This window comes from Morus notabilis, unplaced genomic scaffold (assembly GCF_000414095.1).
Source record: "Morus notabilis unplaced genomic scaffold, ASM41409v2 Scaffold832, whole genome shotgun sequence".
Lineage (NCBI taxonomy): Eukaryota > Viridiplantae > Streptophyta > Magnoliopsida > Rosales > Moraceae > Morus > Morus notabilis.
Window position 1 is genome coordinate 291,276 of NW_010367112.1, and position 17,213 is coordinate 308,488.

The window sequence follows — 17,213 nt, forward strand, 5'->3', positions numbered from 1 at the left end:
TTGATTGGGGATTTACTGGTTCAAAATATGATACACCCATGTTTGTTCTTCATACTCAACATGATATTCTCATTGTCCTTGTCTACGTTGATGACATAATTGTGACGGTAACAACATTGCTCTTGTTCAGAAACTTATTGGTGCTCTAAATTATGCCTTTTCTTTAAAGGATTTGGGTGCAATACACTACTTTCTTGGCATTGAGGTTTGTCGAACAACTGATAATTTGCATTTGAGTCAGACAAAATATATCTATGATTTACTTGCCCGAGTCAACATGTTGGATTGCAAACCATCTCCAACTCCATTGTCCCCTACTACGTCCCTGTCTCTCTATAATGGTTCTCCCTTGTTTGACCCCTCTTCATATAGAAGTGTTGTTGGCACCTTATAATAATGCACCCTTACTCGTCCCGACATTGCCTTCTCGGTGAACAACTTATGCCAGTTTATGCATCAGCCAACAGATCAACATTGGCAAGCTGCCAAGCGGATCCTTCGATATTTAAAAGGATCCATCAATTTTGGTATCTCCTTTTCCACTTACTGTGATCTTACTCTAACCTCCTACACAGATGTTGACTGGGCCACTTCTACTGATGATAGAATAAATACTAGTGGACATTGTTTATTTTTAGGTTCTAATCTCATCTCTTGGTCCTCATCTAAGCACAAAGTTATCTCTCGGTCCAGTGCTGAATCCGAGTACAGGGGTCTTGCTAATGCTACTGCTGATATTATTTGGGTTGAATCACTTTTGACAGAGCTTGGTATTATTCTTGGTTCCATCCCACTTTTGTTATGTGACAACATCAGTTCTACTTTTTTGGCTGCCAATCCTGTTTTTCACGCCTGTACTAAGCACATTGAAGTTGATTATCACTTTGTTCGGGAACGAGTCATGCGTCAGCAACTCGATGTTAAATTTGTTCCATCCTCGGATTAGCTTGCAGACACTTTAATGAAGCCTCTTCCTACCACTGACTTCATTTGATGTCGGTCCAAACTCACAGTTCTGCCCATACCCATTCATTTGAGGGGGGATGTTAAGCCAAATTAGTCTTAGGCCTTGTGATTAATATTTCCATTTCTTTTTGTCATGTTGTATTAGTAATTTACTTTGCATAAGTGGTCCATAGGCTCCTTTTATGACATGTATATAGTTGGTTATATTTCTTTCTTGCCTCTTTGTATAAAGCCTGAGCTACTTTACCATTTTTGTACAGATTCAAGACATAATGAAATGATATAGAACATTCTTTGCCCTTCCTTTCATCTGCTTCTTTCTCTACAAATTATTTTATTTAACTTTAGTGTTGAACTTTTTAAAGTGGATTTCGAGTTTTTGCTTCAGATTTAGGCTTCGGGCCAGACTCATAAAGAAAACGGAAATAGTAGAAAATAGGCCAATATGAAAAGTTTAAGAAAGTATATAAACTAATTTTTAGTTATAGAAATTAATAGGTCATAACTTGTCAAGTTATGGTTCATAACCAGATAAGTTATGAACAAACTTGTCAAGTTATAGTTCATAGCCAGACAAGTTATAGACAAAAATCGTGAATTATGGACAATAACTTGTCAAGTTATGATTCATAATCAGACAAGGTATAGACAAAAACAGTAATTTAGCCTATTTATTAACTTATGTAAACTATTAATCTATTAATTTTAATTCATCTCAAATCTTGATCTATTTTTCTCTTTCTCGCTAAAGAAAATTCTAACCCAAGCCCAACCAGGCTCGAGTTGAACTCAGACTTTATCAAACACGGACCTTGTTTTAGTCGTGCTATTTTTAGGGCTAGGCCATCGGGCTTTAGCCTTTCAGGCCCAATTTACACCCCTCAATCCCTGAGATTTATCAGAAGGCCAGAGGTGGAGCTTGTGCAGCCATTAGAGGGGGCCTGAATGATGTGTTTCTTAAAGAATATCATATTAAACCTTGCTAATTAATAATCATGATTGAGTAAAGAGTGCGCAAAAGGTCATTACCGCAGAGAATTAGTCTTAATCAATTAGTTATTGACTTTGCAAAAGCAGAATGTAAATAAAAAAGGGTGTTTTGAATCACTAACCTAAATTAAAGAAAATTAACATGAACGTAAAGAAAGCAAATCTTGAAATCAATGATAGAAAACCGGTTAAAAGATCAATTTCCACCACAAGACAACATAATTATAATGAATGATCAATTTTATTCTAAATTTCTTATAGAAACCATAAACCGTAAATGGCAATGATTACATTTGTATCTTTCCGAATGATTTCGTGAATGACAACGAGGAACCGATCGTACAAGACAATTCAATAAAATTTTCACAATTTTTTTGTAATTTTTTGTTTTATTTTTTTATTTTCTTGTTTTTAATTTTCTTTCACTTTTTTTTTTCTTTTGTTTTTCGGGGTTTTTTTTTTTTTTGTCGTGTTTTTTTGTTTTTTTTTTAAAAACTGATGATGAAAAGAAAGGAAAAAAAAAAAAAAGTAAATATTACATGGGTTGTAAAAGGCAAGCGAATGTACAAAGATAGTGGGCTAATTTAATGGGCTAGTAACAAAAACATGAAGGGCATGTAGTCACATACTAATGAAACAAATCAAGTCAAAGAGAAAAGAAAACCTGACGAACAGAGGTAAGCCTCTTCGACGGGCTTAAGGTTGACGGCACTGATCTGAGGCGGCGCTAATCTGAAGCGCCAGTAGTCTGAGGCGACGGTCGGGACGGAAAATGGAGAGAATTGAAGCACGGCAGCGGCGATTCGTTGCATAGAGTTTGTTCAACGGCGGCTTTCCGGTGCTGTAAGAGTGGTAGCGTTGGCGTTGATTTTTTTGTAGGGAATACCAACTTCCAATGGATTAAAGAGTGGTTTTGGCCGACTCAGATTTCCGAGGTCTTTATTTTCTTTCAAAGGATTTTTCAGGACTTCGAATTGGTTTCAAAGAAGTCCTCTCTTTTTGTTTTCAGAGGTTCTGATATTGATTTGGGTATTTGTCTCTTCGATAGAAGGAATGATGGAGGCTTCGAAAATGCACTTTTCAATAGGATGAAAATGCGCTTTTCATTCATTCTTATTTTTTCTTACAAGAAACAATGCGCAAATATATATAGATGGGATAGACCCAATGTACAGCTAATGAAATTCTACAGTTAGGGAAAGCTCCTTTAATCAATCAAATTGATTAACAAATCTCAACAGTCTAGAGGGATGCTGAAAATGTGGTTTAAAACACTATGGAATGTGAATAGCGAAAAATGTTTGGGCTTCTCAAGTCTTATCAGAAGACATTTATCAGTTTCAAGTAGAACTGTGATAGAAAAGGGTGCTAAAGATGGAGAACTGAGGATCTTTATTGTTTCTGGAGAGGTTTCCGGGGATACCATCGGTTCCCGGCTCATGGCATCTCTTAAGAAGCTCTCTCCTCTTCCCATCCGTTTTTCTGGTGTCGGAGGGTAAGCTGTTGTTCCCTCAGCATTGGCTTCATTTTACCAATTTCTTTACCATCTCTTTCCCGACTATTGTTTACATGTGGATTAATTACATTTTCTTTGTAATGCGCGAATAGTGTGTTTAAATTCTGCTTCCTTATGATATTGGAAGAGCACCCGTTTCATCTCATTGTCGGTATAAGTTTCTTTCGTCCTGGAATTAGTAATGAGTAGAAAAGGTGTTAATTCAGTTTCTTCATTGCTTGAAATGGATATTTTGTGGGAGATCATTTACCTCTAAGTCTGATATAGGTAAATTATTTTCGTAACACAACGTATCCATATTTTCAGGTCCATGATGTCCAAACAAGGATTAAAATCCCTGTTTCCCATAGAGGATATCTCTGTGATGGGGATATGGGAATTGTTGCCTCATCTAAATAAGATCAGGGTGAGTGGTGAGCAATACAAGATCGTAGTAGTAGAAGCAACGTATCCATATTTTCAGGTCCATGATGTCCAAACAAGAATTAAAATCCCTGTTTCCCATAGAGGATATCTCTGTGATGGGGATATGGGAATTGTTGCCTCATATAAATAAGATCAGGGTGAGTGGTGAGCAATACAAGATCGTAGTAGTAGAAAATCTGTATAGAGTTTTTAACACCTCTACTCTTTTTTTATACCTTTTAATCTGGGAGGAAAGTTTTGTGCATCATCCTTGTGGCTTATTTGGCCTGGAAATTAATGCTAGAAATTTTAAATTTCAGGTGAAGCTGAAGGAGACAGTAGAGGCTGCTCTTCTCTTTCAACCTCATGTTGTTGTAACAGTGGATTCTAAAGGTTTTTCTTTCAGACTGTTAAAGCAGTTACGAGGTAAAATACATTGTCCTTTTGGAGTTAAAAGCAATATTTTGGGTGTTTTCTCAAGCGATGACTAAGGTGTAGGAAATTAGGGAAATTCATTTTACATTTGCAGCTAGATACAATCAACAAAGAGTGGATGTTCCAGTGCACTTCCATTACGTAGCACCATCGTTCTGGGCATGGAAAGGGGGTGAAGCAAGACTCAAAGGTCTAGCCAGTTTTGTGGACCATATCTTGTGTATACTTCCACATGAGGAAGAAGTATGTAGAGCAAATGGATTGGCTGCAACCTTTGTGGGCCATCCGACTCTGGAGGATGTTTCGGAATTAAATTCAGTATGGACATCTTCTTTTGTGTTTTTGGTCGAATTTAATTGGTAGCTCCTTTTGGGCATCATGCCACTGAAATATTCCAATAATATTGGTTTCTATTCTTGAAACAGTTGTCTTTGCGAAGGAAGAATACCAAACAGAAGTTAATTTCCTTTAAGAACAAAATACATGCCATCTGATTTCTTACTTTGCAAGTAGATTTTGGTAGAGTTTCTACTAATGCATTGGAGGATATTGTGTTAGGGAAGGAGCTCTTCCTTACATGAACTGAAGATAGAAGGGAACTCTGAAGATTTCAAAGCGAAAAATGCAATAGCTGCAGGTATAACACAAATTCTACAAGCTCAGTATTTACTAATATATAATGAGCGGTTTAACACGCATAATATTCATATCACTAGCTCAGAGTATTGGTATTTTTGAGATTTGAGGTGCACTGATGGAGCTAGTAAATGGATGTAATCTCAAAAATACTTTGGACAAAAGTGGATGTGTATATACTCTTATATAAGATAATATTTTCATTACTTCTTTGTTTCTTGAAAGGAGCAACGGTTCTTTCCTTGCTTCCTGGAAGCAGATTACAAGAGGTCACCAGAATGCTTACCATTTTTGCAAACACTATGCAACTATTACAAGAGTCCTTTCCTGAGTTGGTAACTGTCATTCATGTTGCTCCCAATCGGCATGTTGAAAACTACATAGACAGAGTTGTGTGTAAGTGGCCCGTGCCTGCTGTATTAATTCCAGGAGGCTCCCCGCACCTGAAATATGACGCCTTAAGTGTAAGAGAAAAGAAATACGTTGAATTTTGACCATAATAATGGCTATCTCGGTTATTTTTAATTGAAAAAATTCTAAGTCTCGCGTGTTGATTCCTCAAGGTGCTTATTCTTGCTAGAACTAGGGTAATGGTTTTATATTTCTCTCAATCAAAGCCCATTTACGAAAATCTCCCGACAAGAAAGGTTGTAGCTTTACATTCTTAATTATTTGTTTTGATGTCCATGGTCTCTCAATAAATTTGAAACTGAACAGTTAGTCGATCTATATGATTTCTGATTTAGCTACTGTGACCAATTATAGAACTCTCAGACGTGGAATTGCTTAAATATAATAGGGTATGGATATGGATACATATTGGTTCAATCCAAGTTTTGAGCTTACGTAAACGGGATGTTGTTTATTAACTCATCTTGGGAGCTAGTAATGCCCTTAGTACTGAAATACTGTGATTCCACCGAAACCAAGCTCCCAAATTCTGTAAATCTGTTTCCATATATCTCATAAACGTGTCAATTCTGCTAAAACTTGACACTCAAATTGAAAGAAACCAACACTTTGCAGGCAAGTAAGGTTGCATTATGTACTTCTGGTACGGTTGCTGTAGAGATGCAGCTTGCACGTTTACCATGCGTTGTAGCTTATCGAGCACATTTCTTAACCGAATGGTTTATTCGGTACAAAGCAAAGATACCATACATTTCCCTCCCCAACATTCTTCTGAATTCGGCTGTTATTCCTGAAGCTCTCTTTCAAGCATGCACACACTCGAAGCTTGCAGCATTATTAATGTAAGACCAATCTTCTTTGGGTACTTTTGTTTTTGTAGATTGATTGTTGATTGTATAGTATGGAAAAATGTTTGTGAACTTTGAATTAAAGCAGCTTATGCAGGTTTTCATCACTTTCCATCACTCTGACACTAAATATCACGAGTGGTGACTAGCACCGGAACTACTATATTTCCATACATGACATCATTCACTATGATGTCGCATTTGTGAATCAGCTAGAAGCATATAGTTCTAGGCTATTGCTCTGTTTCAATTTGATTTTTTTTCCCAGTTTTTTAATAGGTGCATGGAATTTGATATTATAACTCAGCTATTGCTCTGTTTCAATTTGATTTTTTTTTTCCCAGTTTTTTAATAGGTGCATGGAATTTGATATTATAACTCTCACTCCTTGTTATGACCTTACTTTCTTGCAGTGAATTATTGCGCAATGATGACCGCAGAGAAGAACAGATTGCTGCTGCAGAAAAGGTAGTCAGACTGCTTTGTCCTCCGGAAAGACTCCTAAAGAACCTTGTTGATTCCCCTGTTCATTCGTCGTCACCGAGTATGTTAGCAGCAGCTGTCATTTTGTACCATGAGCGGCCATGATTAACATTTTCCAAGGTGCCATCTGAAAATTTCTTTCAAGATTAGGTCTGGAATTTTATTGTCATTCTCATTCAGATGATCCTAAATTTATTTCTTTTTCCTCTTTGAACAGTATCTCAACTGATATTTCATATGATATGAATTTACGTTGATAAAATTTGAAGGAAGTGATTTACCTATTTGTAAGACCTGTTGCAATTGCTAATATAGTAGTAGTCGTTAAAGATACATTCTTCCTTCATGAAGATAATGTAAAACAAAATGCTGAACATTTGACTCACCAATAAATAAAAGCAAGATTAATACGGAGAATATTACACACTACAAAAAAAAAAAAAAAAAAAAAAAAAAAAAAAAAAAACAATCACACTACTTCACACACCAACTTTGTCACCTACTTGAGACCACAACTCAAATTTTATGGTCGCCAAATGGCCACCAAAGTTGGTCTTTACTCTATACAGTACTTGGCAGAAGCGAGTTCCATTTTTTTTTTTTATTATCCTTTCAGTTGGTTATAAGTGATAAAATAAAAAGACGAGTTCATAAAAAAGTAAGAGAAAATTGCTGAACTTATCCTTAAAAGTACACGGATTTATATTTTTATTTCTTACTCTTAATTGATACTATTTTGATTAATATAATATTTTATTAAAAGTGTATTAATTAAGAGTAATGAGTAGAGGAGAGGCACATGATGCCGAGTGGGGCTGCTGCCCCCATGCACTTTTAAAAATAAAAATTTGACCCCTTAAAAGATTCTAACTTTTTATTTTACCCCACTAAAATTTAATATTCTCATATATGCCCCTGTTGACTTATACTATTTTTCTTCATTTTATTTCTAGATTTCTTTTATAAACAAGTTTACTCATTTTACTCGCAAGCAATTGTAATGTCTTTTATGATATCTTATATTTTTTACGTCACATTTATAATATCATATTTTAAATATATGTTAAATTTATGTTTCTTTGGTCTGAGCTTGATTTTGACTATGAAAAGTCCTGAGTATTCTAAACATTTTGCAATTCTTTTTCCCTAATTCTTTTATTTTATTGATGGCGTTAGTTAGGATCTGTTTGTGGTTAAATTGACCTTTAGTCAAGAAAATATAAGAATAAATCATAATTTTGAAATCAAAAGTTATAAATGTGACAAATATAAAATATAAGGTATGGTTTTTTTTATCTCCTCGAAATGCAAGATAGTGAAATTGAAAAAAAAAAAAAACTATGCTAGAGTATTCTTATTGGTAATGCATAATTCTAAACGCTAAATTTATTAAAATTACATTGAAATGAGGGAGGTATACAAAACTAACACCTTTATATATTAAAAAAATCTAAAGTTTTTAACACAAAACTCTAGAGTGGGGTATTTTTTTCATATAATAAAATTCATAATATATAAGCAATAGTTCTTGAAAAATATTATAATATAATTTATTGTATATCTTCTTATGTTATTTATGTTAGAAAAAAATATATAAACGCGTCTCCATCAGAGTAAAATACTAACTTGCCACTGGTAATGGGTATAAATTAAAGATCTATGCAATTTAAAAAGATATTCGTTTCATTTTCCCTGAAAGTAGTAGATCTAACTTGTTCTAGGTCTCACACCACAAGTCCATGTGCCGGGACCCAACTATGCTTTGCGAACTCCATGTTTTCCGTTACATGGATGGACGCATGAACTCTGTACTCTGTTGGTGTTCTTTGTCTATCCATTTAGTTTTTAACAAATAAAAGTCATTATGGAATTAAGTTTTTTTTATTATTCCTTAAAAATCTCAACTACTTTATGAGTCATACAACACACCTTGACCATGTTTTCAGCAAAAAAGGAAAAAAGAATAAAATAAAATGCAACATACCATTCTCTGAATATGTCCCCGTAAGATGGTTAACTTATTTAAATGGGATGGTCATTATCCTTATATAGTTATGGTTTTGTTTGTATTTAGACGATGTGAGACTCGAGTATTTTTACCCTTAACACGCCCCGCAAAATGGTGCTCGTTAGGAGTCACCAATCTTGTATTTTTTTTTTATAGATCGACCTAGCTTGTTTAAACAATGGGCTCTGATACCATATTAGAATTTTTATGGAGAGATGAGAAGAAAAGTAAGGAAGAGAGAATTGCACTTTATAAAGTATTGAATTAGAATATAAAACTATTGTTAGCCCACTTTTTAATAACTTAAGCTTTTAGAGGTGAGCCAATAATATATTTATATTTTAATATTGAAAAAGTATTCTTTAAGCTTTAAGTGATTTTTTTGTTCTTCTGTTCTTGTTTTTCGATTAAATAGTTGTTCAAAAGAGGATGATAGGATATTTAAAAAAGAATATCAAATATGCTACAAGAGACGTTTGAGAAGATAAATATTCAATATTAGAAGAGCAAAAAATAATCAATATTAAAAATTAATAGAAACAAACAAACATCTTGTTATAATAGTTCTTGTTCCACGAGTTTTCCGGAATTAAACTAATACCTAAAAATACCCTTTTTTTTAAAGAAAAGAATGCTAATTGAAATGCAAAATGTTTTTAGGTATAAAAGTAATTAGTTAACGTAATTAGTTAATGATCCTAATAATGAGGGGCCTTGACTTAAGGAGAGCCTTGGACAGTTGCCTTAATGGCCTTATCCTTGAGCCGGCATTAAGACTAGCTCAACTCAAACACACATTTCGTTCCTCAAACCTTAAAATAGTAAATGATATCTTTAAAACCCAAACTCTCTCCATAACTTTCTTTTGCACTTAACATACTCACCAAAACACAAAATTTAACTCTCAAGATCAAAACCTTCATTATTATTCATATATATATATATATTATTGTAACACAATGGCGGTGTTTAGAGGAACTGTTATGTTGTGCTGCCTAGGAATCATTTTGTTGTTCTTCATCTCAGCTTCTGCCGAAGAGGCTGAGGAGGAGTCGTTGGATTTCCCCGAGATTCATACGGTGAGCCACACCGTTAGACACGGGTGTAAGGGCGGTTTGGATCCCAAGAAAGGCAACCAGTGCCAAGACAATGATGATGACGACGACGAGGACTTGGACGAGGATGTCGACGACACTTACAAGGTTGTGGACCAAGTTAAAGTCTCTCTCACATCGGCAGGCAAGGCCACCAAATTGGAAACCCTAACCAACGACGATGATGCATCAGAATCGGATGTGGATCAGTTCAACGAAGGTGTCGTTGTACTGGGACACTAAGGGGATGTTTGTTTTTTGTATTCGTCTCTGATTTTGAATCATAATTCATGGTTCTCTACAGTGTTTTTTTCTCACAAAAAACACACGTAAAACGAGAATTGTTCTTAATCATGGTTCTAAATCCATGAACCAAACGTCTACTAAGAAATATATGTCTAAATATAGGCCGATCATATATATGCTATGTGTTTTGCTAGTGGGGGTGTCTAGTTTTGTTTTGTTGTTTTCTTTTTTTCCGTTTGTTTCACATTATGATGATTCTTGTTGTCGTAATTTTATTTTTCATTAATGTTGGGTTATTATCCATTAGATAAGTGCCAGATCTAGAATTAATTTCAATTTTTAGTTTGAACTACCAGCTAGTTTTACAGGATCTTCTTCCAATATCAAGTTGCAAGTCATTCATTGATCTGTGTTACAAATTAATTAAGCAGATTATATCGTCGTAGACACTCTTTTCGTATAATGTATGCATGGTTACATTGAGAATAACTCGATGGGGTCCCTATTTATGATATTCAGCTTTTTGTGAAATACATATTGATGTCCGATAACATACACACGAAATTAACAAGAGAGATTACTAATAGCCTAATTAATTAAATCTAGTAGTGTAGTTTTATTAAAGTATCGTTTGTATGTGTACTTGTTCAAATCCAATATTTCTTTCCAAATACATTGCCAAAAACGCTTATTTTCTTTCTTTTTTTTAATCTTTTTTTTGTTGATATTTTTTAATTTTTAATTTTTATTATTATTTTATTTCATTTTATTTTTTCCTTAGCTAGGATGATTACTACTTTATCAACTTTCTTGCTTTGTAACATCTTGACATATTTTTTAATTTTCTTTTCTTTTCTTTAATAAATCAGAGTAGGGGTCTTGATTCCGGGCAAGTTTTCCAGAGGGTGTCAATATAGTTGGAGTTCCAAGTTTTCTAACTTTTTTCATCTCTTTCAAGGATTATCTAATTAACTGAGGGAACAATAAACAAACACCGTCTATTTAGTCAATATTGATTAAAGAAATCCCAGCTTAATACATCATTCATGATGCATTAAACAGTTACATACCAACTATAAATACAAGTATATGTGTGTGTGAGAGAGAGACTAAATTTAAAGGTCAAATGAGCAAAAAAAAAATTTTTAATAGGACTCAAACGCGTAAATTAAGGACGTGTTTAGAACTTGTTCTAAAATTATTTTAATTTGAATATGAAAATGAAAATGAGAATATTTTGAGATTCGTGTAGGAATCGTTTCTAAAAATACGTTTGATAATTTTATTAACATATTGTTCTCAGTATAAGAAAAAACTGAAACCGTATTTGGTTATACATTTTTAAAAACATCTCATAGTTTTTTAAGTAATATAGTAAATAATTAATAAACTCCTCAATTAATATACTAATAATTAATATATAACTAAACCCATATATGAGCTCCAGTAGAAGAGGGGTTTTTTGTTTAGAAAAGAAAACGAATAGAAAATGAAAAGAAAAGAAAAGGAATAGAAAATGAAAATGTCAAAAGGGTCGTTTTCAGAAAGTTCGCGCTTTTAGGGGAAATAAAAAACGCGTTTTCAGTTTTATTTTTTAATAAAGGTTGCTCCAAACGTAGTTTCCAAACCAATTTCATTTTTTGCTCCTCGAAAAATGTTAAAAACATTTTTAAAAATGGTTCCAAACGCTCCTAAGTTGTGATCAATTCATAATGATAATATATATTATCATAGTGATGTTACACACTAATATATACATATAGACAACACCAAATTATTCTCATAAGTTTTTCGCGAGCTATTTACTCCATATTCCTTGTCAACGGGAGAGACAACAATTAGAAGAGAGATCAATTTCAATTAATATGGCAGCTACTAATAAGATTCTGGCGCTTTGGAGCCATCCAGCCGGCCCTAAAACTAGTAATTAGTTTCCTTCTTAATTTATCTTGAATATTATTCTTCCTTCTTCTTTTTTTTTTTTTTTTTTTTGCCGATTTATAATTCAACTTTCTGTTCTGTAAAACATAAGTCCTTTTTCCTCTTGCTTAGTTGTTTTCTTTTGGCAGAAAATTCTCTCTTTCTTAGTTGATTACACGATCTTTGCCTACACAATATTTCTTTATTTCTTTCTGAACGTTTTTTTTTTGCTAATCATCACGGATTATTGATCATCTAATTTTATAATTTGGCTTGGAAATATTACTTAAGGTTACTTTTCTTAAAAGCCAACATTCCAGATGATATTGCATATTTATTACCTTCATCGATCAGCTTGTAGTATTTTTCGAAAAGCTTTTCTTGGAGAAAATTAAGTTGGTTTATTAAATTATCATTTTTTTTTTATATATATATTTCAATTGCGGTCGTGCAATTAACTTTTAACTCTAAATTGAAATTGACGATTGTCAAGCTGCACAACCACAATCTTTTTAAGTTGAGATCGATTATTGCATACAGATTATTAGTTGAAATTAATTATTATAAGTGTATGAAAATCTATCTTGCAACAGAATTTGTTATGGTTTTTTATATGTATATAATCTAGTATATCATATAATTGCCATTTTCGAAAGGTTTTTCAAATAAAAACTTCATGATCAATTACACATTGATAGTAGTTAATATTATAGTTCACTTCTGGGCACCAACTTTTAAGTGGGGCGTAATCATTGCAAATCTTCTCGATTCTTCAAAGTCGCCTGAAGAACTATCTTATCCACAGCAAGCAGGTTAATTTTCACTTTTATTATTTATTTATTTATTTATTTATTTTTATAATAGTTGGTTTTGATTTTAGCCCAGTGAAAATCACTTTGTAACATTTTCAAGTTTTATAACTATTATTAGTAGTTAATTAGGGGAATACTTATCTCCTATTTTTAATGTAATTCTCCCTGTATGCCAGCAGCCATTGCCGGTAGTGCACTTGTTTGGGCAAAATACAGCACAGTTGTCACACCAGTAATTTATTTCTGTCCCAACACATCGAATTCAATATTTTGTGTATCAAATTCATTATGTTTTAAGAAATTATGCTTTTCATCATAGATTTTCCTAATGGAATATTGTACAAATTGGATTTGTAGAAGAACTGGAACCTTTTCAGCAGCAGCATTGGAATGGCTGCAACTGCTGGATATCAACTTGCACGTAAAATTCAGTAAGTTTTTTATTTTTTTTTGCTAGACTAAAATTCAGTAAGTTATAAGTAGATCTTGCTTGTCAATAGTTGAAATTGTAGACCAAGAGTTTTCAATTTATTTGAAATATACATTTAGCTTATAAGTTAAGTTGTCTTACTATCATACATTGAACACAATTAATTATGACTAATGATTGAAACTGTAGATCACGTTTTCTCAAAAGAAAAAAAAAAAGTAGATTACCAGTTCTCAATTAGTGTCGAATGAAAATTTTTTAAGTTAAATGTTTCGTACAGGTCGACGGTCACAATTAATTATGATCATTTTCAGGCACGATTTCTCTTCTACTCAAAACTTCTGACGAGTTTATATGTGGAGATTGAAGGTTGATTCGAAGATATTGTCGACAAATAGATCTAGCTGCCTTTCTAGACTAGCGTGAAATAACTTTTTACCTCGTTATTTTCACAACTCAAGTTCTAATATTACAGTGTTTTCTTTTATAAAAATTCAATTCAACAGTTTTACTACAATGTTTTTCTCTCATATACATAACTCAATTTAAGCATATATGTTTGTTTTTCTCTCACAAAGATTATATTTGTTTCAATTGAGTTGTGAAACAAACATAACTCAATTTAACATTGTATTATTGATGCTCTAAGCATATATATGTAGGTTTTTCGTTTTCCAAAATTCTTCATTAAAGTTTGATGCTTTGGTTGTTAAATCTCTGAATTTTGATCTTCTCATCCGGTCTTTTTGGAAGAATTTCTTTTCCATTGAGTGCACTGAGTTAATATTGCTCTAAAAAGGGAAAAAAAAAATTGAAAAAACTTTTTTTATAGATTAATCATATAAAAAAAAGAGTGCACACAAATTATATGATAATTAATCTATAAAAAACATGAAAGACAATGATACCATTTTTCCGACACATTAAAAACTAATATTAGCCTCAATATTTTTTTAGATTTAATTCAAAATCAAGGTAGATGAGTTTGGAACGTGAATGAATCCCATCGAGTAAACCATTTTCTTTTTTTTTTTTTTCTTTCTGGAAATGGATGTAAGCCTCGTTTTTACCTGATTGTGGAGTTTAAGGCAATCATGTGGGGAAAGTAGACTTATCATGGTGTTTATCGGGGGTTTACATTTTCACGATCTTTGTTTGTGCATATATAAGGTTACATAAACAAGTCTGAATATCGTGGAAATAATTGATTCATCGGTTGAATATGGCTCACAATTGATTCATCTGATCACCAAGTAGGAGCAATGGCGGAGTCAACCTTTCACTTTATAGAGGCGAACACATTTTTTTTAATCAATTATCTTAATAGAGACATATAAAAAATATATTTATTTTAATGGGGGCATATATTATTTTAGTGGGGGTTTAAGTGTAAAATTTTAAAATTTTTAAAGGTAATATTTAAAAAAAAAATAAGGGGTAAATCTGTAGAATACTATTAGTAACGGATAAATATTAACATACCACTTGCATTCGAAAGTTTCCAAAATATCATTTCCATACAGTAAAAAGATAAACATAAGCCAAAGTTACATTTCTCTCCTACTCATTTTATCTTTCTCCACTCACATTCATAAGAACACACCATTTTCATGATGGTAAAAGGGTATTTTGGTCTCATTAAAATGTTTATGACTCCTCTTTAAAATGGCCTTTTTACCAATGTGAAAATGGTGTGTTCTTAAGAATGTGAGTGAAGATAGTGAAGATGGGTTAGGCCTCATTAACACTGGGTTGAGTTAGGCTATTTGGGCACCGCCAAAGGACTAAAGTCAAGGGTCAATTAGGAAAAAATCACTTCTGTGGTAGTGTCATTCAATTCTCCACTTCTGTAGAAAAGTTTGAAACACATTTCTTTTAAATGAATAGAAAGACAATTTTACCCCAGACAATCGTATATAGTTAATCATTGATTACCTAGAATTAATCACTAACAATCGGATATGGTTAATTGTTCGCTAAAAACCCTATGCATGAAAATAACTCTACGCAAGTGCACGTAATCGAACAAGTAATACAGTAAGTAAGAGTATCGTCTCCACAGGAATTGAATTAATAAGAAATTGATTACAAAAACCAGTTGTACTAAAATAATCGAAAGTGAATCGAGTGCCAAATTGATGTGGATTAAGTAAAATGAATGAGTAAAGTAAATGGGTGTGATTGAAATGCAAACAAGAGGCAAGACTTAACAAGATCTAAGCTACAAGCTGTAAATCAATGATGGGTAAGGGCTAGGATTACTGATTTTCTCTCGGTTGCAACTCTGACCACGTTTGCTATAGGATTGTTGTAACAAAGTTCATCTAGTCAACCTAAAATTCTACATAATCATCTTCCGACAGATCTATGCCTATAACTCCTTAAACCAGAATTAACATATTCCTATGCATTCTAGTTTTCAAAACCTGGAGTTAAACACCAATTTTAATGGGTCGTACAAGACAATAATATATTCCTATACTATTCCCTTATATTATCCAAGATAGATCTAAGTAAAACTAACCTTTTCAGAATTAATTCTAGTTTATATTTTCCACTAAATGATGGCCTGTCATTTAACAAAAATCATACAATAAACACACTTGAATAAATAGGATGAAAATCACACAAACGATCAAAATAACAAATAAATCTTAATTACAACTTTGGTTCCATCAATAATCCTAACTAAAGAATTTTAGCACATGTTTAGTTCAAAGAAATCAGAAATAATATCAACAACCATATCCATTTGTTCACAGAGAGAAAATACAAACAACAGGAAGAAAATGGTTAAGCTAAAATCTGAGGCTAAACAGGTATGTGTCCTTGCTTCCTCGTGTCCAGCCGTGCTGTACTACTCCCTTCAGCTCCATAAATTAGCTCCCCAAATTCCTCATGTACTCTCCTTTTTTCTCTCTTCTCAGCTTGTACAAAGAATTCTGTGCGCCTCCCTCTCTATCTCTGGCTGCCTCGTACATCACTCCTCTTTTTCTTTTATACTAGGGCAGGATGAGGTGCCCTAATTACATGTGTCCTTCTGAGAGCCAAAACTGATGGTCCCCCCTCTAGTGCTCTTACAGCTGTCCTGTATTGGCAACGTCAGCATTTGGACCACTACCAGCTGTAAAGAAAAGCTGCGCCAGCTTGCACATTTTGGCTGTATCTGCTTTGCTGCAGTTTTGCTGCAGCGTTGCTATAGCATCGGGTGGATTCCTGCTTTCATTTTTTTTGCCATGCTTTTCTTTCAAAATGCTTTCACCGACGCTGCCCTTGGACTTCCTGCACTATACACCCAAAGTCAACACACTTTCAATGAATATGAGGACTAAATCCATAATATGATGAGATTGTTCTACAAATATCAACCTTTAACCAACTAAACAAAAACTAACTAATGTTATACGAAATACTAACACTAAGGCATTTTACCTTGAGAAAATAAGTAACTACTAAGCGTAAAAGTATGCTAAATAACTCTATTTCATCGAGTTATCATTAATCACTGATTAACTAGAGTTAATCGGTGATTAATTGAATGATTGGAAATTTAGATACAAATGAAATGTAATATAGATTTTATACCACTTGAAAGTGATTTAAATCAAAAGAAATGAAATAAATTGCTAGGGTTAATGAAAAGTTAGCCAAAAATAGTTAAAATTAGTACTGAATTATTGGGGTGGACTAGGTTGAATTAAGGTTCTCGGTTGGACCTTGTAAAATTGGACCTTCAACTTCAAAATGTTTATAAGGGGTATTCCTTTTCTCTTCTAAGTTTGTACTTTAAATAGTAGAATCTCTTCTGAAAGATTATAAACCATGTACCAATAATTTATTTTTCACATGGTTGTATTAAAAAGTTGTAAATTGAGGGTAAAAAGGTGTAAATTGCAATTATAAATTGCATAAGTAATTAAAATATAAAACAGAGTTGAGAAATGCAACATATAATATCCATTTATGTAAAATAATAATAATAATAATAATAATAATAATAATAATAATAATAA

The 17,213-nt window shown here is 33.0% G+C and overlaps 2 protein-coding genes across 3 annotated transcripts; both read left to right on the plus strand.

Moving 5' to 3' along the window:
• Nucleotides 1-2,597: 2,597 nt before the first annotated feature.
• LOC21393156 (probable lipid-A-disaccharide synthase, mitochondrial) lies at nt 2,598-6,947 on the plus strand. Of its 2 annotated transcripts, XM_010111932.2 has the most exons (8): nt 2,598-3,451; nt 3,779-3,878; nt 4,198-4,303; nt 4,407-4,630; nt 4,871-4,949; nt 5,174-5,412; nt 5,975-6,201; nt 6,621-6,947. In XM_010111932.2, exons 1-8 carry the CDS (start codon nt 3,207-3,209, stop codon nt 6,793-6,795), a joined length of 1,395 nt encoding a protein of 464 aa, XP_010110234.2. In that variant the 5' UTR covers nt 2,598-3,206; the 3' UTR covers nt 6,796-6,947. The 2 variants fall into 2 exon arrangements, with proteins under 2 accessions (XP_010110234.2, XP_024030418.1); XM_024174650.1 differs by lacking the exons at nt 2,598-3,451; nt 3,779-3,878 and adding an exon at nt 3,941-4,035.
• A 4,956-nt stretch (nt 6,948-11,903) lies between these two features.
• Nucleotides 11,904-13,545, plus strand: LOC21393158 (mitochondrial pyruvate carrier 3). The gene is made up of 5 exons (XM_024174640.1): nt 11,904-11,961; nt 12,672-12,770; nt 12,950-13,002; nt 13,128-13,201; nt 13,515-13,545. The coding sequence occupies exons 1-5, from the start codon at nt 11,904-11,906 to the stop codon at nt 13,543-13,545; spliced, it is 315 nt and encodes a 104-aa protein (XP_024030408.1).
• The last annotated feature ends 3,668 nt before the right edge of the window (nt 13,546-17,213 follow it).